The following is a 19,013-nucleotide window of genomic DNA, read 5'->3' as shown; positions in this document are numbered from 1 at the left end:
GCTTTTTATTGGTAGCTCTGCTGTGCCTGGCAGTGGGCATGCGGGGTGGGGCCGACCAGGCCACCGTCCTCCCAGAGCCCAGATGAACCCTCTGAGTCCCTTAATCAGATGGTGCTGTGGACAGACGCGTGCCTAAGGAAGGTGTTTATATGATGGCATCAGGGATGGGTGTTTTGATTTCTCTTTTTGTGAAAATATGAGGCCTTTCCTGTGGGTGGACTGGAAGGGAAAGGGCTGAGTGATCTTGAGATGTGTGTGGGACTGCCCTGGCTGGGGGAGGGGATCGCTGTTACCTTTGGACCGAGAGTCTGGTGGCCTACTGGCTGTTTCTTATAAATGTAGGCGCACGCGTGAGGGCCAGCTTCCTCTGAAGCTCATAGCCAAAGGCGAGGCCCACGTGCCCATGTAAGGGAGAACATTATGGATCTGAGACAGGTTGACCAATGGACATGGCGAGGCCTTGCTGGTTTCATCACTTCCTTTCATGGTACCAGCTGTAGGGGAACCTTGTTGGCTGGTCCTTGAAATGCCACATGTGCTCCAGATGCTGTGGCAGTGTTCTTGGGGCCAGGGTCTGTCAGCCCAGTGGTTTACAAGTGTCTTAGTCCGTTTGGGCCACTGTATATAGAAATACTATTGGCCAGGTGGCTCGTAAACAACAGAAGTTTATTTCTCACACTTTTGGAGGCTGGGAAGTCCACGGTCAGGGCATCAGCAGACTCGGTGTCTGGTGAGGGCCAGCTCCCTAGACTGCTGTCCTTTCTCTGTACTGTGACATGCAAACCACCTGGCAGAAGGGGCTGGCTAGCTTTCTGAGGTCCCTTTAAAATTTTTTATTTATTTATTTATTTTTAATTTTTTTTTTTTTTTACAAAGAGAGAGAGAGAGAGAGGTCAGAGAGAGGGATAGACAGACAGGAACGGAGAGAAATGAGAAGCATCAATCATCAGTTTTTCGTTGCGACACCTTAGTTGTTCATGGATTGCTTTCTCACATGTGCCTTCACTGCGGGCTTTCAGCAGACTGAGTAACTCCTTGCTTGAGCCAGCGACCTTGGGTTCAAGCTGGTGAGCCTTGCTCAAACCAGATGAGCTCATACTCAAGCTGGCGACCTTGGGGTCTCGAACCTGGGTCCTCCGCTTCCCAGTCTGATGCTCTGTCCACTGCGCCACCACCTGGTCAGGCCTGGGGTCCCTTTTATACGGGACCAATCTCAGTTGTGAGGGTGCCACTGGCATGCCTTCCTGAAGGCCCCACCTCCATATGTCATTATACCGTATGCATCATGTGCGGGGACATAAGTATTTAGTCCATTGCAGCAAGAGTGCGCTGTGGGTGCCCTGGCCAGGTAGCTCAGTTGGCTATAGTGTTGTTCTGATACACAAAGGTTGTAGGTTTGGTCCCTAGTCAGGACACATACCACAATCAACCAATGAATGCATGAATAAGTGGAACAACAAATCAGTATTTCTCTCTCTTTCTTTCTGCCTTCTCTCTAAAATTAAAAAATGTGGTGAAGAGCCAAACTCCCACGTACTCTCCAACCTGCGGATGCACCTCCCTGCTGCGAGTACTAGGTGAGCGGGAGGGTCTCGCTCAGTTGTTCCCTCTGTCATGATGTGTTACCCATCTGCCTCTGGGGAAAAGCAGGGCAGTGATCCCAGGGTCCATTCACTTAGTAAGCACGGCACTCCTGCTGAGCACTGGGTGCTGAGGTCAGACAGTGTGGCCCTCGCCTGGTAGGTGGTGCAGACGGGGGAGCCAGACACTTACACCTTGGGGAGGTAAGTGCTGAGATAGGGGAAGCACAGTGGGACCTGGCTCAGGTTGGAGGCGGCAGGGAAGGCTTCCTGGGGGCTGTGCCGTCCAAGCAAGACCTGAGGCTAAGTGGGAATAGGCCAAAGGGCCCCAAGGCAGTTCATTGATTCTTCAGGGTCCAGGGTACACAGACCAAAGCCCAGAGTGATGAGGCTGAACAGTGAGTGTGGGGACTGGGAGAGGTGGGAGGTGAGGCAGCAGGTAGCAGGACACCTGGTGGGAGTGGGAGTCAGGGCCCAGTCAGAAGGACCTCAGGAAGGTACACAGGGTGACCTAGAGCTGGGACTCGGGAGCCAGGCTGCCTGGTCCCTGTCCTGGCTCTGCCATTTATTGACTCTCAGATTGGTGGGTGACACTGTGATTGAAAAGTGATCAGAACAGTGCCTGGCATGTAGTGAGAACTTCGTAGATATTTGTTGAGTAACAAACATAAAAGTAAATGATGGCCATTAATGTTTGAGTATTCAGCATGCACTAGCCACCATCTTTAGCACTTTTTGTGTTTTAATTCATTAAGTCCTTGCAGGAGTCACATGAGATAGGTACTGTGTCCTCCCTTGTAAGGATGAGGAAAGTAAGACCCAGAAAGGCTTATTTGCCTGAGGTCACAAATCTGGGAAGAGGTGAGACCAGCCCTTCCTTGTTTGCCTTGAAACCAGGTAGTCTTGTTCCTGGGAGCCATGTTCTTTTTAACGCTCATTTTATTGGTTATAGAGAGAGGAAGGGAAAGGATGGGGTGGGGATAGGAACATTGATTTGTTGGGGATCAGACCACACGTCTGCGCTTCGGGACAATGCTCTAACCAGCCGAGCCGTCCAGCCAGGGCAGGAAGCCATGTTCCTGACTGCGCTCCGTGGCCTCACAATAGGGGGTCAGACCTTCAGCTCAGCAGCAGCAGGGAGCCGCGGCGGTGGACTCTCCCTTCCAGACTGGTGGCAGTGGAACTCCTTAGCCCAGGTGTTGACCCGTTTTCAATCTTCACCTGCAGACACCTACAGGAATGCCGAACTGGACCCTGTTACGACAGAAGAACAGGTTTTGGATGTCAAAGGTTACTTGTCCAAAGTGAGGGGCATCAGCGAGGTGCTGGCCCGGCGGCACATGAAAGTGGCTTTTTTTGGCCGGTGAGTTTTTGAAGCCCTCACACCTTCCTTCTTCTTGGCTGGGAGGGGATATTTGTGCAGGACCACAGCCAGAGTGCTCAAAGGTGCTCTTCTTATTTTTTAATTTTTACTTAAAAGTAAAATACACGTAACATAAAATTCACCATTATAACTATTCTGAAGCGCACCGTTCAGCAGTGTCGTACACATTCACACAGTGTGCAGCCATCCCCGCCACCCATCTCCCAAAACCGAAACTGTGCCCGTTGAATCACTGCCTGCTCTCCTCCCCTGCCCTCCTTCCCCCAGCCCCTGGCATCCACCATTCTACTTTTTATCTCTCTGAATTTGCCTAGGAACCTCCTATAAGTGGAATCATACAGTATTTTTCCTTTTGTGACTGGCTTATTTCACTTAGCGTAACGTCTTCAAGGCTCATCTGTGTTGGAGCATATGTGAGAATCCCCTTCCTTTTTAAGGATGAGTAGTAGTACAATGTATGTATGTACCATGTACCATGATCCAATCTACTGGATAGCTATTTATCCAGTTGACTGGACACTTGGGTTGCTTCCACTTTTTGACTATTGTCAATAGTGCTTCTATGAACATGGGTGGACAGATATCAGTTCAAGACCCTGATACCAGTTCTTTTGGGTGTATACTCAGCAGTGGAATTGCTAATCATGTGGTAGTTCTATTTTTAATTTTTTGATGAACCACCATATTGTTTTCCACAGTGACTGCACCATTTTACATTTCCACCAGCAGTGTACGAGGGTTTTAATTTCTGCACAGCCTCCCCACACTTGTTTTCTGGGGGTTTTTGAGAGTAGCCATCCTAACAGGTATGAGGTGATATCTCATTGTAGTTTTGATTTGTTTCCCTGATGATTAGTGATGTTGAGCACCTTTTCATGTGCTTATTGCTTATTTATATCTTTCATAGAGAAATGTCTGATTAAGTCTTTTGCCCATTTTTAAATTGGGTTGTTTGATTTTTTGTTGTTGAGTTGTACTTTATATATTGTGGTTATTAACCCCTTATAAGATACATGATTTAAAAATATTTTCTCCCATTTTGTGGGTTACTTTTTTACTCTGATGACTGTTCTTTGATGCATAGAAGTTTTATATTTTGATATAGTCCAACTTAACTGTTTATACTTTTGTTGTCTATACTTTTGGTGTCATCCAAGAAATTGTCAAATTCAGTGTCATAAGGCATTCCCGTCTGTTGTCATCTAAGAGTTCCACAATTTTAGCCATCATATCTGCTTCACGTTACACTCTGAGGTCCAGTAGGCGCCTCTGGAATGCTTCCCATGCCAGCCAGCCACTCCCCAGGTCTCAGCGATCACTGACCTCTGTCCTACAGATTGAACTCGATTCTGATGCGATCTACCTGGACACAGGGTCGGATGCCCCAGGTCAGGCTCAGTCCCACGTGACCGCCCCCACTTCAGAAACCTGTGCTTCTGACCAACTGGCTATAAATGTAGGTTCCCTGGACCTCCTCTTCAGCATGATTAACTTGCGAGGCAGCTCACAGAGCTCAGGGAGACAGTGTCTCTGTCTGCTGGTTTATCACAGAGGCTGTCACCGTAAAGGATGCCAAATGGGTGGGCGGTACAGAGGTTCACAGACTGAGGTCCAGGTGGCCCCGAGTACAGGAGCTTCTGTCCCAGGGGATGGGGCGCCCCACCCTCGGGCCTGTGGATACCTCTACCCAAGGGCTCCCCAGGTCTGGTTGCTCCAGAGTGCTCATTTGCAGCCCCTCCTTCCTTCTCCCTGAAGTTGGTGGGTGGGGCTAAAAACCGCTCTCTAACCACTTGGTCTTCTGGTGACGGCCCATGTTAGACTCCCTAGGGACCCCACCCTGGGTCACCTTATTAGCATAAACAGCTGTGCTCAAATGGGGTTGTGAGTGACAAAAGACATTTCTATCATTGAGGAGATTCCAAGGGTGTTAGGATCTGTGTGCCAGGAACTGGGGGCAAGGACCCGATATATTTTTTATTATACCACAGCACCTTTAAAAAAATAAATGAAAATCCCATACAGGAAAAAAGCATCCGACAGGTTGGATGCTGCACACATGGAAGCCTCAGGAACAGGCAACTCTGCCTTGAGTCCTGCCTCACGACCATCAGCTCAGGTGTGGCCTTGGCTCCTCGAGGCTGTCTTCTTCTCGTCCTCACCTGTTGGCCCCGGGCGAGGGCTCTGCCTAGTGCAGCCGCTCTCAAGCACCAGACTCTAGAGAGGGGCAGGTGGGCAAGGACGCTGCCCGTCTCCCCTGTAGCCAGCAGTTTCCGGCTGGGGCATGGTGGGGCTTCGTGTGTGAAGGGCCCATGGAAGAGAGCAGCGAAATGGGCCTTTTGTTTAAAACCAGGGACATTGCTGTCATTCAGCTGAGGCCACCTAGACTGAGGGTGTCAGTGGTTTCAAATAAAAGGGGTGGTCTCTTTCAGGTGGTCTCTATAGACCATGCTGAGAGGCTTACAGCTGGTGGCAGCCTAGTAAAGGACAGTGAGGTGTCCTCGTGCTGGCTCTGCACCGTGAGAGTCCCTTGTACGTAGGTTTGTATGAGGAACCAGGAGTGCGTCACAGGAGCAGGCCCGAGGTATTTGTCCGTTTTCCTGAACTCACGGTGCCCACTCTGTCTGTCTGGGCTCTGGTGTCACTGCAGAGAACAAGGCTGGGGCCTCCAGGTGGTAACTTCAGCGTGAAAGCCCAGCGGCAGATGTGGGTAGCATCACTGACAGCCAGTATTTCCTTCCCACAGGACAAGCAATGGGAAGAGCACTGTGATCAATGCCATGCTCTGGGACAAAGTTCTGCCCTCTGGGATCGGCCACACCACCAATTGCTTCCTGCGGGTGGAGGGCACGGACGGCCACGAGGCCTTCCTGCTCACGGATGGCTCAGAGGAGAAGAGGAGCATCAAGGTGAGGGTGCTGTGCAAGGACTGTGGCAGGGCCGCAGGCTGGGGCGTGCTAGCCCCCTTTTCAGCCCTGGGCCCCAGCACAGTGGGTCTGGGCTTAGGCTGACCAGTGTGAGGGGACTAACGGCACCTCTAAGGAGCAGGTGGCGCCCTGCACCCTGGGGGTGGGATGTGGGAAGCCTCGTTCCCTAGCTGTTCAGGAGTGAGAACTTCCAGGGGGAGATGTCTGAAACCTGGTGCTAGACTCAGAAGTCTTCTGTCCTCCGTGCCACCCAGCAGGCCATCTGACCTTCCTCTGGCCGTGAAGAGAGCATGTGCCTTTTCCTCTTGGGGATGTTTCCAGAGAGCGATTCCTGCATTTGCTCCATGGTTCTGACATAATAGCTAGGGGCTTGCATGTTTTGATTTTTCTGAGAGCCAGTTGTATTCTTGTTAGGAGCCAGATGCTTATTTTGGTTCATAAAAGACTTAATGTAGGCCCTGACCAGTTGGCTCAGTGGTAGAGCATTAACCCGGCATGTGGAAGTCTTAGGTTCAATTCCCGGCCAGGGCACACAGGAGAAGCACCCATCTGCTTCTCCACTCTTCCCCCTCTCCTTCTCTATCTCTCTTCCTGCAGCCAAGGCTCCATTGGAGCAAAGTTGGCCCAGGCACTGAGGATGGCTTCATGGCCTCACCTCAGGCGCTAGAATGGCTCTGGTTGCAGTGAAGCAATGGCCCAGATGGGCAGAGCATCGCCCCCTGGTGGGCATGCTGGGTGGATCCTGGTCAGGTGCATGCAGGAGTCTGTCTCTCTGCCTCCCCGCTTCTCACTTCAGAAAAATACCCCCCCCCAAAAAAAAAGAAAGAAAGAAAAAGAAAGAAAGAAAGAAAGAAAGAAAGAAAGAAAGAAAGAAAAGAAAAATGACTTAATGTAAAGCCCTGGTGACGTAGCTCAGTTGGTTAGATTGTTGACCCCATATGCCAAGGTTGTGAGTTTGATTCCCAGTCAGGGCACATACAAGTACCAACCAATGAATGCATAAATAGGTGCAACAACAAATTGATATTTCTCCCCTTCTCTCTCTCTCTTTCACTGTTTCCCTCTTTCTTTCCCCCCATCCTACCCTCCCCTTCCACATTCTCAAATCAATCAATAAATTAAAAAATTAGAAAAAAAAAAGATTAAATGCAGAACACCATCAGCTTTAGAACAGTGTCTAAGAAAGAAGCTGAAAAGAGGAGTGAAGAGCAGATGGTTCTTACTACAGTCTCCAGCTCTTGACTTCAGTTCATGCGTGAACTGAAAGGAAAGGGATGGCAGGTGGGCAGCAGCCTCAGGCCCCTGTGCCATGCCAGGCAGCTCAGGGAGTCTGGCCAGCGGCTGATCCTCGGCCCTGAACTGACTGTCTTCTCCCCATCAGACTGTGAACCAGCTGGCTCACGCCCTCCACCAGGATGAGCAGCTGCATGCCGGCAGCCTGGTGAGTGTGATGTGGCCCAACTCCAAATGCCCGCTGCTGAAGGATGACCTCGTGCTGATGGACAGGTGAGAGAAAAGGTGTCTCCCGAGGAGCTCCAACCACAAGGACCTGGTGTCTGATCTCTGATCCGAGCTGGCGTTCCCTGGGCCCTGTTGTCACTCTGCTTGTGTGTTACTGCCATTTAAACCGGCTCCCCCAAATCCTCTTGCCTCCTGGGTTCCCTCCAGGGTCTGGCTACTGTAGCCGTTGACACCCGTGTCTGGAGGCTGTCCCCGTGGGTCTCTGTTGTGCCTTGTTTCTGCTGAAGGAGCGCTTTACTTTGCCTCTGCTTTGAGGACCAGTTGCAACTTTACCAAGGAATATGGCACTATCATGTACTGGACTCACATAAATACACCACTTCACCTTAAATATTTGTCTCCAAAGTAAAATGATAAATCATAATGTTTTTGTAAAAGTGACAAATGCAGAAAACATTTCAGACAATCTGGAATGTTATAAAGAGCAAAAATCGCTTCCATAAGGGATAATAGGCCCCACTTGTCTGCCCTCTGTGGTTGTCTCCTTCCTTTGCTTGGCTGCCTCAGGTCTGTCCACCAGGGAGAGCGGGGCCCATGGTCTGTGCGCCTGATATCGATCTATCCCTGTCACTTCTAGCCCAGGCATCGATGTCACCACAGAGCTGGACAGCTGGATTGACAAGTTTTGCCTGGACGCCGATGTGTTTGTGCTGGTGGCCAACTCGGAGTCCACGCTGATGCAGACGGTACAGCCTCCTGCGCCTTGCCCGCACCCCCAGGGCCTGGGCTGGTCCGGCCCCTCCTCCACTGAGGTCTCTCCCCCTCATCCAGGAAAAGCAGTTCTTCCACAAGGTGAGCGAGCGCCTGTCCCGCCCCAACATCTTCATCCTGAACAACCGCTGGGATGCATCCGCCTCGGAGCCCGAGTACATGGAGGAGGTTGGTGCCTCGTGATTCAGCACTTTGGGGACTGCCACCCCATGGGTATACCCAGGGCGCCTCCCTGCTTCCCAGGCTGCATCGGGTTCAGGACTTCCCTGAAGGAGTTTCATCACCAAAGGTTTCCCCTTGTTCCCTTAGGTCATGGGGGGGGAGGGGTATGCTGCTGGCTTTAAAAGCACTGTCCACCCTCCCATTCACCTCCCCAGATTCCTCCACTCTCCAGAAGGTTTCATCCAGGTCTGGAAAGCACCCTTGAGTGGGGCCAGTGCTCACTTTGGTTCATAAAGAATTAATCGTAGTAGAACAAGCTCAGCTTTAGGAAGACACCAGGAAAGAAGAATAGAAGAGAGAAGATGACTAGTGGTTCATGTGTGAAATGAAGGGCAAAGGAGGCAGAGCTTGGGGATGAGGGATGGTAAAGGGTGTAGTCAGCAGGCTGGCACCAGGCAGGGAGGCTGCTGCATTCTTCCTTCACCTGTGAGATGGATGTAACAGAGTGGCAGCGAGGAGGAGATCTCTTAACATTGAGACGGGCGCCGGACCTGTGGCAGGAGGCCACAGGAAGCTGTTACCTAGGACTTCATAACTGGGCGGACTGTACGGTGCCCTCTCATTTCATAAACAAGGCCCCAGAGGGCTCGGCTCGTCAGCATAGAGCCCAGGTCTGGGGTCCTCAGCGCCAGGTTCCTTTCCTCCTGGGCCATGAAAGTGAGACACTGTAGCCCGAACAGGGTTTAGGGCATGTTTTAGCGTTTCTGCTTATATATGCATAAAATATCTGTGGCAGCCTGACCTGTGGTGGCGCAGTGGATGAAGCGTCGACCTGGAATGCTGAGGTCGCCGGTTCAAAACCATCTTTAAAAAAAAATCTGTGGCAGGCAATACGCTGAGAAACTCCCACGAAAGCAGACATGGTGGGAGAGGGTTCACTCTGTGGACCTTGTGAATACTAAACTGTATGAACATATTACTTGGTTTTGTTGTTGTTGTGACAGACAGAGAGAGGGACAGTTAGGGACAGACAGGAATGGAGAGAGATGAGAAGAATCAATTCTTTGTTATAGCACCTTAGTTGTTCATTGATTGCTTTCTCATATGTCTTGACTGGGGAGCTACAGCAGAGTGAGTGACCCCTTGCTTCAGCCAGTGACCTTGGGCTCAAGCCAGCGACCTTTGGGCTCAAGCCAGTGACCATGGGGTCATGCTCAAGCTGGTGACTGGGATTTTAAACCCGGGTCCTCTGCATCCCAGTCAGATGCTCTATCCACTCTACCACTGCCTGGTCAGGCTATTACCTAGTTTTTTAGACAAGAAGTAGTCAGGGACTGTGGGCTCCCGTCACACACACCCATCTGCTTGGGCTTCAGGTGCGGCGGCAGCACATGGAGCGCTGCACCAGCTTCCTGGTGGATGAGCTGAGCGTGGTGGACCGAGGCCAGGCTGGAGACCGCATCTTCTTTGTGTCTGCCAAGGAGGTGCTCAACGCCAGGATCCAGAAGGCCCAGGGCATGCCCGAAGGAGGTGACTATGGGACAGACTTTTCCTTGTCCCTAGTATTTGCTAAGCTCGATCTCGTGCTAAGTCAGCTGTTAGAAAATAGTTCTGGGAAGGATGTGGTGAGAAGCTCTGCTCTGCAGCCAGTGTTAGCCAAGTGCCCACTGGCTTGGCTTTCTGGGTTTTCACCATTTTCCGCTGCTGCCAAGTGACTTCCAGACTGATGTTGTGCAATTGTCCTAGGGGGCGCTCTTGCAGAAGGCTTTCAAGTGAGGATGCTTGAGTTTCAGAATTTTGAGAGGAGGTTTGAGGTGAGTCCTTTGATCTGGTCTGTGGCGCTTCTGGGCTTCCCCAGCTGTCTGTCACCGGCTGTGGCCCTGGCAGTGAAAACCAGAGCCTGGCCCTTGGCTGGTAGCCCCGGGTGACCTCCCTCAGCACCTCTGTCTGTTCCAGGAGTGCATCTCCCAGTCTGCGGTGAAGACCAAATTTGAGCAGCACACGGTCCGGGCCAAGCAGATTGCGGAGGCAGTGCGCCTCATCATGGACTCCCTTCACATCGCAGCTCAGGAGCAGCGGTACAGACCTGGGCCTCGGATGGGCCGGGCGGGGGGCGGTGCTGGGAAGTGACCGCCTCACCCCTGCCTGGGGACAACGGCCTGCAGAGCCGAGTCTCTGGTTTCCCATGCAGGTGCCCTTCCCTAGCCCCTGGGCCACACTAGGTCCACACGGAGCAGCATGGTGAGGGGGCCTTGGGGTGTCTGTCCTCCTGGCCTGCGCAGCACAGTTCCCTAATGGCACCCCACCACCGTGTTGGAGGCCTGGTCCAGTACTGCCCGGAACACCACCGCTACTCTCAGAGCCTGGAGCAGAACATACTTTTTAAAAAAAAATAACTATTTTTTGGAGAGATAGTAAAATATAGATAGTAAATATACCCTGGCTGGGTACTCAGTTGGTTAGAGCATCATTCCAATCCACCAAGGTTGTGGATTCAATTCCTGTTCAGGGTATATACAGGAATCAACCAGCGAATGCATAATCAAGTGGAACAACAAATCAGTGTTTCTCTCTTTTCCTCTCTGTCTCTAAAATCAATACATTTTTTAAAAGTCTATTAAAATAAAACATAGGGAAGTAAAGAGAATAAGATAAAAACACCTTGCTTTCACCCCACAGCATTGACCGTCAGTGTCCACGCTATGCTGTTTTTAAGTTAAAGCACAGCAGAAGTGTTCACTACCTTTGATTCTTCAGCCCCTTGACCCAGTGTCGCTCTGCTCACTCCTCAGAGGCAGCCGGGATCGTGAATTAGGTGTGTAGTCCTGTCGTCATCCATTTAAAAAGGACTCTTTTCATAACTCCTGAGGAACGTGTCATAGGGCTTTGCGTATGCTCTGAGTGCACAGCTGCAGTGTCGTTCTGCGTGTCACTGCACCTGGCTTCCTGTCACTTCCAGCCGTCCCTGCCCTTCACCTTCGGGGTGCGGGGATTTGGAGCCTGTGGCTGTTAACTGCTACAGAGTATTCCACTGTGAATTGTAAATACCTCATTTTTCCATTGACTGATTTTTATGTGTTTTTTTATTAAGATTTTTATTTATTGGTTTGTTTTTTGTTTGTTTTTTTTTTTTTTTACAGAGACAGAGAGATTCAGAGAGAGTGATAGATAGGGGCAGACAGGAATGGAGAGAGATGAGAAGCATCAATCATTAGTTTTTTTTGTTGCGCGTTGCGATACCTTAGTTGTTCATTGATTGCTTTCTCATATGTGCCTTGACCACGGGCCTTCAGCAGACCGAGTAACCCCTTGCTCCAGCCAGCGACCTTGGGTCCAAGCTGGTGAATTTTTGCTCAGACCATATGAGCTCACGCTCAAGCTGGCGACCACCGGGTCTCGAACCTGGGTCTTCCACATACCGGTCCGATGCTCTAACCACTGCGCCACCACCTGGTCAGGCTATTTATTGGTTTTACAGAGAGAGGAGAGAAAGTGGATAGGGGAGCAAGAAGTATCTCATAGTTGCTTCACTTTGGTTGTTTGTTGATCGTTTGTCATATGTGCCTTGACCGGGCAAGCCCAGGGTTTCAAACCAGTGGCCTCAGCATTCCAGGTTGACTTTTTTTTTGTATTTTTTGTATTTTTCTGAAGTTGGAAACGAGGAGGCAGTCAAACAGACTCTTGCATGCACCCGACCGGTATCCACCTGGCATGCCCACCAGATGGTGATGCTCTGCCCATCTGGGGCATTGCTCTGTTGCGACCAGAGCCATTCTAGTGCCTGAGGCAGAGGCCGTGGAGCCATCCCCAGCGCCCAGGCCAGCTTTGCTCCAATGGAGCCTCGGTTACGGGAGGGGAAGAGAGAGACAGAGAAGAAGGAGAGGGGGAGGGGTGGAGAAGCAGATGGGCGCCCCTCCTGTGTGCCCTGGCCGGGAATCGAACCTGGGACTCCTGCACGCCAGGCCGACGCTCTACCACTGAGCCAATCGGCCAGGGCCCCAGGTCTACTCTTTATCCGCTGAGCCACCACAGGCCAGGCAGGTTCTTTTTTTCTTTCGCTACTGTAAACCTTGCAGTGGTGGACAGCAGTGTATGTGTCCCCTGGAACATCTGTATACACCTGTCTGGCATTCATTCCTGGAGGTGGAACTGTTTGTTGGGGGAACTGTTTGTTGGGGGTATGTGTGTTTCCAGTCTTATCCAGTTTTGCTTTGTTGCTTTCTGAACCATCTACATCCATTCTAGTCTCACCAGCAGGGTGTGCTGGAGCTCCCGTCTCCTGACCCTCACATTACTTCTGGCTGAACCTTGCCAGGCTTCCTTAGAGAATAGTCTCTTGTTTCCCCGCCTACCTGGGCCCTTGAGCACCTTTTTCCTGTGTTAATTGGCAGAACTTGTTCTGAACCCCCCGAGGCCTATCCTCTGCTGTCACCACCACATCTTCCAGATGGAAGATCCGAGTGAGGGGTTGGCGCCATCTCTCCTTCATACCTGGGCATGTGGGTGAAAGTGCCCTGGCCCTGTCCTCGCTGCAGCCAGACCACTGCTGGGGCCCACGCAGGCGTCCGGCGTCCCCTCTGCTCCTCCATTTAGTCGAGTGTTCCTGTAACCAGCCCAGCGCTCTCTTTCAGGGTTTATTGCCTGGAAATGCGTGAGGAGCGGCAGGATCGACTGAGGTTTATTGACAAACAGCTGGAGCTCTTGGCCCAAGACTACAAACTTCGAATTAAGCAGATTACGGAGGAAGTCGAAAGGCAGGTGAGAAACGGGGAGGAGGCATCCCGGGGAGCTTTGGACTCGAGTCCAGGGTGCTGGGAAAGTGGAGAAGTGGACCTCCCCATCTCAGGGAGCTTCCCAGCCTTCCAGAAGGAACCTGTGGCCCTGATTCAAGAATACAGACCCTTCCGGGTTCACTGTTCCACTGGGTGACCCTGGGCAAGTCCCCCTCCTGGAGCCCCTTCGCCGGATCTTATACGAGCATTTGGTCAGCCAGTCTCTGACGTCTTTCTACCTCAAAGGCTGTAATCCCACGGATGAGCCGGGGAAGCAGCTGGCTTGGGGGAAAGGTATATGCTGTATAGCAGTGGTCCCCAACCTTTTTTGGGCCACGGACTGGTTTAATGTAAGAAAATATTTTCACAGACTGGCCTTTAGGGTGGGACGGATAAATGTATCACATGACTAAGACAAGCGTCAAGAGTGAGTCTTAGATGGATATAACAGAGGGAATCTGGTCATTTAAAAAAAAATAAAACATTGTCCAGACTTAAATATGAATAAAACAGAAATAACGTAAGTTATTTATTCTTTCTCTGCGGACTGGTACTTAATGGCTCACGGACTGGTACCGGTCCACGGCCTGGGGGTTGGGGACCACTGCTGTATAGAATCAGGTAGAGCTGTCCTAGCACCGCCCATCTGAACCACAGTCTTCGGTGACACCTGCACACTCCCTTCTGCAGGTGTCGACAGCGATGGCTGAGGAGATCCGGCGCCTCTCTGTGCTAGTGGACGAGTACCAGATGGACTTCCACCCTTCTCCAGTCGTCCTCAAGGTTTACAAGAATGTGAGTCATTGAGCAGCAGGGCTGTAGTGAAGCACCCCCTCATTCCTTTGGCTGCTGGGTGCAGTCTCTAAGCAGACAGTGATTCAGCCCCTGCCGGTATATGTCCGGCCCCTCAGCCAGGGGGACAAGACCCGGGCCTCCCTCAGCTCTTCGATGTCACCTGGTGAGCATGGGCTGCTCACCACAGATCTCCTTGTCCTTGGCTCCCCAGAAGGAGGTTCTGGGGCTGCTGCTTTCCTCAGCTTGTCTCTGATTGCAGGAACTGCACCGCCATATAGAAGAAGGACTGGGCCGCAATATGTCGGACCGCTGCTCCACATCCATCACCAGCTCCCTGCAGACCATGCAGCAGGAGATGATAGGTCAGTGTGCTGGGGAACTCGGGACCTACGCTCTGGGCTGCCAGAGCTCAGCTTCAGAGGCCGGGCTGCAGGAATAATGACCTTTCCTTATCTGTCACCTTTTATGATGAGTCAACTCGATACCTTCAGGTTCTGGGTGACGTCATGGGTTTATTTCACACGTAAACTCCAGAGCCATCTGGTGTTACCACGTGGGGCTGTTCGCGCTGAGAGTTTGGTCTGCTCTTTAGTCCACATGAGGCCTAAATGTTAGCGGGGTGGAGCCCAGGTCTGCATCCCCTGAAGAGCTGGCCTGCCTGCCTACCCTGGGTGCGGCCCTCCTGGCCCCGCAGGCTCTCTGCCGGCCTGAGTTCTCTTCCTGAGAATCCAGAGCCGTCAGGGGCCATGGCCGCAGCCAGCTCTGCTCCTGCTCTGAGGTTCGGCCCGGCAGCGCTGAGCTGCGTCCCCCACTCTCTTCCTGACAGATGGGTTGAAGCCCCTCCTCCCCGCGTCTATGCGGAGTCAGATTGATGTGCTGGTCCCTCGGCAGTGCTTCTCCCTCAGCTACGACCTGAACTGTGACAAGCTGTGTGCTGACTTTCAGGAGGACATCGAGTTCCATTTTTCTCTGGGGTGGACCATGCTGGTGAATAGGTTCCTGGGCCCCAAGAACAGCCGCCGGGCCTTGATGGGCTACAGCGACCAGGCAAGCGCAACCCCTTACCCTCAGGCAGCACGGGGGATGGGCCTGTACCCCTCCCTCCAGACACATGGCCTCTTCCGGAAGGGGCTCCCTGAGGTCAACAGCCATGGTTACTCCCCTGCGCACGTGCTGCCACATGACACCATGGTCAAGGTTTTTGTCACAAATCAAGCTAGCCTTATCCTAGGCACTAATATTTGTGAAATTATAAATGCTAGCTGTATTTTTTATAATGTACATTTAAGTAACTATTAGTGCTATTAAGTTATTTTAGAGTAAGTACTTTTAAGTAACTTTTATAATAATATATAACTTAAATCTAGATGGCATAAAATATCTCTATGCCATTTTAAAATTTAGTTTTTACGCCCTGGCCAGATAACTCAGTTGGTTAGAACATCGTCCTGAGGCACACAATGGTTGCTGGTTTGATCCCGGGTCAGGGCTCATACAGGAACAGATCAATGTTTCTCTCTCTCTCTCTCCCCCTTCCTCTCTCGCTAAAATCAATAATAATAATAATAATAATAATAATAATAAAAAGCAGGTTTTCCACCGCCTTTCAGTATACCACTTCAGTTACTGCACACAGTGCTCTTGGCACGTGTCCCACACTTTGGGGTACTGCCGCATTGCTGAGTGTCCGCTGCTCGTATTTTGGGGTACCCCATAGTGCTCCCCTTTGGACTGACAGGACTGTTATGAAGCTGAAATCCTCTTTGCAACTTGTGAAGCTCTTTTTCCCCCGTTTGGCCTCTGTTCCTGTTTTAGGACCCCTGGCCCTCGAGGGCATGGACGGTTCTGTTGAATGAGCACACTTTTCTTACCCCTCTCCTGTTTCTCTCTTCAGGTGCAACGTCCCGTGCCCCTGACGCCAGCCAACCCCAGCATGCCCCCCCTGCCACAGGGCTCCCTCACCCAAGAAGAACTCATGGTCTCCATGGTCACCGGCCTGGCTTCCCTGACATCCAGAACATCCATGGGCATTCTGGTTGTTGGAGGAGTGGTCAGTGGCAAACCCTGCTCGGGAAAGGGGAGGTGGAGGGAGGTGCCTGGAGACTGCGGGCACAGTTCTGCGGTCCCTGCATTGGCAGTACGTTTCCACCCGCCTCAGTGACTGTTCTCATCCCCGAGCTGCAGGAGCTGTGCAGCCTCAGCCCTTGAACATAAGGGTTGATTTACTTTTCTTGCTCAGCTGACATTTAGATAGCTGACATTTAGATAGCCCCTCACCCTTGACGGATGAGGAAGGTCAGTGGGTGCCTTGCCAAAGAGACAGCTAGGATCTGAGCTCTGGCCCTGTCTGACTCTGAGACCATGTTCTTTCCCCTGCAGGGTCTGACGCCATGGTGGGTGGGGAAGTGACCTGAGAAATCGGCAGGCCTGGGTTCTAGAGAGGTGGGCGTGACCAGGAGTTTCTCATTTGTAGGAAGAACTTGAAAGTGTTTAAGACAAAAGAGGCCAAGCCTGGCCTCGAACCCTTGTCTCTCCTGGTTTTATGACCCTTTTTGTTCCACCCTAAGGGCTGAAATTGCTGCCTTCTTGATAACTGGAGTAGTCCATACTTCCTGATCCAAGAGACTGCAGCCAGGATAACATATCTTGAATTTTCTTGGTGATGTGGGCCAGTTCTCTCTACCACGGATATCTGATTGGTAGAGGAGGTGGCAGAGTGTGACAAAATTGCATTCTCAGCTTGTAAGATGAGGGTGAGGCAGAGCTGGGGCCCCTCTCCCTCCTGGTCTGCAGAAGGCATGTGCTCTGGTTCTTCTCTCCCAGAGGTGACCTGGCAGAGGGTCACTAGCTGAGACGCTGTCACTTGATGGTCATGCTGCCCTTTTATGGTATCTTGTTTTACCCACACAATTCTGTGACTCAGGTGAAGTCCACTGGGCTGGTTTTGTGAGGAAACAGGTGTACAGAAGCGTGCCCAGGGCCATGCAGCCAAGATGGCAGGCAGCGCTGGAGCCTCAGTGTCTGGCTCCAAGTCCAGTGCCCGTGTGTGTGTGTGTGTGTGTGTGTGTGTGTGTGTGTGTGACAGAGAGAGGGACAGATAGGGACAGGCAGGCAGGAAGGGAGAGAGATGAGAAGCATCAGTTCTTCGTTGCAGCTCCTTAGTCTCCTTAGTTGTTCATTGATTGCTTTCTTATATGTGCCGTGACCAGGGTGCTACAGCAGAGTGAGGGACCCCTTGCTCAAGCCAGTGACCTTGGGCTTCAAGCCAGCCACCATGTGGTCATGTCTATGATCCCACGCTCAAGCCAGCGACCCTGCACTAAAGCTGATGAGCCTGTGCTCAAGCCGGCAACCTCGGGATTTTGAACCTGGGTCCTCTGCATCCCAGTCCGACGCTCTGTCCACTGTGCCACTGCCTTGAAGCAGAGTATTACAAACCAGGCCAAAAGAAGCCATCTGAGGGATGATGTATGGAACCCGACATGTGTCATCAGGACATTGATTGTTAAGAATTCTCTGTGCCTGGATCAGTGCTTCTGGCCCTAACACCCCTACCTCCTGCTTTGCACAGATCACATGTGCAAACACTAAGTTTCCCTCATTTAAAACTATAGCAGCAGCTCCCTGCTCTTTGAGCCTCAGTGGGATTAAAGGAGACATTGGAAGAGGGCTTCTGAGTCGAAGCACAAAGGCTCCTTGATGGGGCTCTTGGGAAAGTCCTCGCAGGGTCAGGCCGAGAGGCAGGGCGTCAGGCCAGCAGAGGCTACGTGGGCTGACTGCTGTGTCTACAGGTGTGGAAGGCGGTGGGCTGGCGGCTCATTGCCCTGTCCTTTGGGCTCTATGGCCTCCTGTACGTCTACGAGCGTCTGACCTGGACCACCAAGGCCAAGGAGCGGGCCTTCAAGCGCCAGTTTGTGGAGTATGCCAGCGAGAAGCTGCAGCTCATCATCAGCTACACGGGCTCCAACTGCAGCCACCAAGTGCAGCAGTGAGTGGCGGCCCCCGGAGGGCAGTGCCGGCTCCTGGGGCGGAGGGCTTCCCTCTGGGTTCCCTTCGAACCTGGGCCTGGAAGCCACTGGGTCTTGAGCATTATCAGACCCTGACTGCAGCTGTGTGGTGCTGACTTGAGGCCAGGGATGGGGAGCAGCATCTCCAGAGGCATCTACGGGCTGGGCTGGGACTAAATAGGAGTCTGGTCCCCAAGGAGGGACACGGGAAGATGAGAGACATTATTTACACGGTTCTTTAAAGGTTGCCCTGAGGGACTTGCGTTGTGAATGTAGCTTTCAAATTCTAAGGCACCGCCTGTTCTTCGTGGCACGTGTTGTGTCGGTGGGGGAGGGGGTGCCAGCTGCTATGTCGGGTTGGTGGGAAAGGGCCGGTGGGGTGGTGCTGGCTGCTGTGTGTCAGGCACTTTGCTTGGCATTTTCTCCTCCAACTCGTTAGAGGTAGACATTTTTTTTGGCATTTGCCTTTTTCAAAATGAAAAAATAGATATTTGAAGAAAAGTTCCTTGTCCCCTGTCATTTGGCTGATTAACAGCAGAGATGATTAGCATAGATGATTAACGGGCTAATAACAGCGGCACGTCCCTAGTCTCTTGTGCCCAAGCTGGAGCTTCCTGCCTGTGCTCCTGGCACTCACCTTATGGCGATGCTGAGTGTGTGGCTGGTTGTGATGTGCACGGTCTCAGCGTGGGATGGGGAGGACTCTGGCAAACCAGAACTGGTGCAGGGCAGAGCCACCAGCAGGTGATGGCCCTGCTCTGGGGGCATTGGACTAAGCCACCGGTCGTGTTCTGCAGAACAGCCACAATGCTGGATTGATCCTGACTCTCTCCTCCCCAGGGAGCTATCTGGGACTTTTGCTCATTTGTGCCAGCAAGTTGACATCACCCGGGATAACCTGGAGCAGGAAATTGCTGCTATGAACCAGAAAATTCAGGTTCTCGATTCCCTTCAGAGCAAAGCAAAACTGCTCAGGTAAGCTTGGTGGGCGGCGTAGGTGCACTGGTCGCTCAGCTGCGTGTCTCTGGCCCAGCCGTGGACACACATCTCTAGTGGGGACTTAGCTTGCTCCTGTGTTAGACGTCTGCTGTGCACCTACTTGGTGCCAGGTGCGGTGCCACCCAGGTGCTCACTGTCATGGCCACAGTGGCAGCAGA

The 19,013-nt window shown here is 52.0% G+C and overlaps 1 protein-coding gene across 5 annotated transcripts in view; it reads left to right on the top strand.

Moving 5' to 3' along the window:
- Positions 1–19,013, top strand: part of MFN2 (mitofusin 2) — a 30,754-nt gene that overhangs the window by 8,585 nt on the left and 3,156 nt on the right. For all 5 annotated transcript variants that reach the window (XM_066270422.1, XM_066270423.1, XM_066270419.1 and 2 more), the window contains 15 exons: positions 2,808–2,943; positions 5,708–5,870; positions 7,270–7,394; positions 7,987–8,095; positions 8,181–8,288; positions 9,659–9,812; positions 10,029–10,096; positions 10,239–10,360; positions 12,914–13,040; positions 13,745–13,849; positions 14,109–14,211; positions 14,676–14,896; positions 15,744–15,899; positions 17,641–17,837; positions 18,697–18,831. In XM_066270422.1, the coding sequence (XP_066126519.1) occupies positions 2,808–2,943; positions 5,708–5,870; positions 7,270–7,394; positions 7,987–8,095; positions 8,181–8,288; positions 9,659–9,812; positions 10,029–10,096; positions 10,239–10,360; positions 12,914–13,040; positions 13,745–13,849; positions 14,109–14,211; positions 14,676–14,896; positions 15,744–15,899; positions 17,641–17,837; positions 18,697–18,831 (2,029 nt within the window). The remainder of the gene's footprint in view (positions 1–2,807; positions 2,944–5,707; positions 5,871–7,269; positions 7,395–7,986; positions 8,096–8,180; positions 8,289–9,658; positions 9,813–10,028; positions 10,097–10,238; positions 10,361–12,913; positions 13,041–13,744; positions 13,850–14,108; positions 14,212–14,675; positions 14,897–15,743; positions 15,900–17,640; positions 17,838–18,696; positions 18,832–19,013) is intronic.

This window comes from Saccopteryx bilineata, chromosome 3 (genome assembly GCF_036850765.1).
Source record: "Saccopteryx bilineata isolate mSacBil1 chromosome 3, mSacBil1_pri_phased_curated, whole genome shotgun sequence".
NCBI classification, from domain to species: domain Eukaryota; kingdom Metazoa; phylum Chordata; class Mammalia; order Chiroptera; family Emballonuridae; genus Saccopteryx; species Saccopteryx bilineata.
Note: the sequence above shows the minus strand (reverse complement) of the source record. Positions and strands in the feature narration are given on the sequence as shown.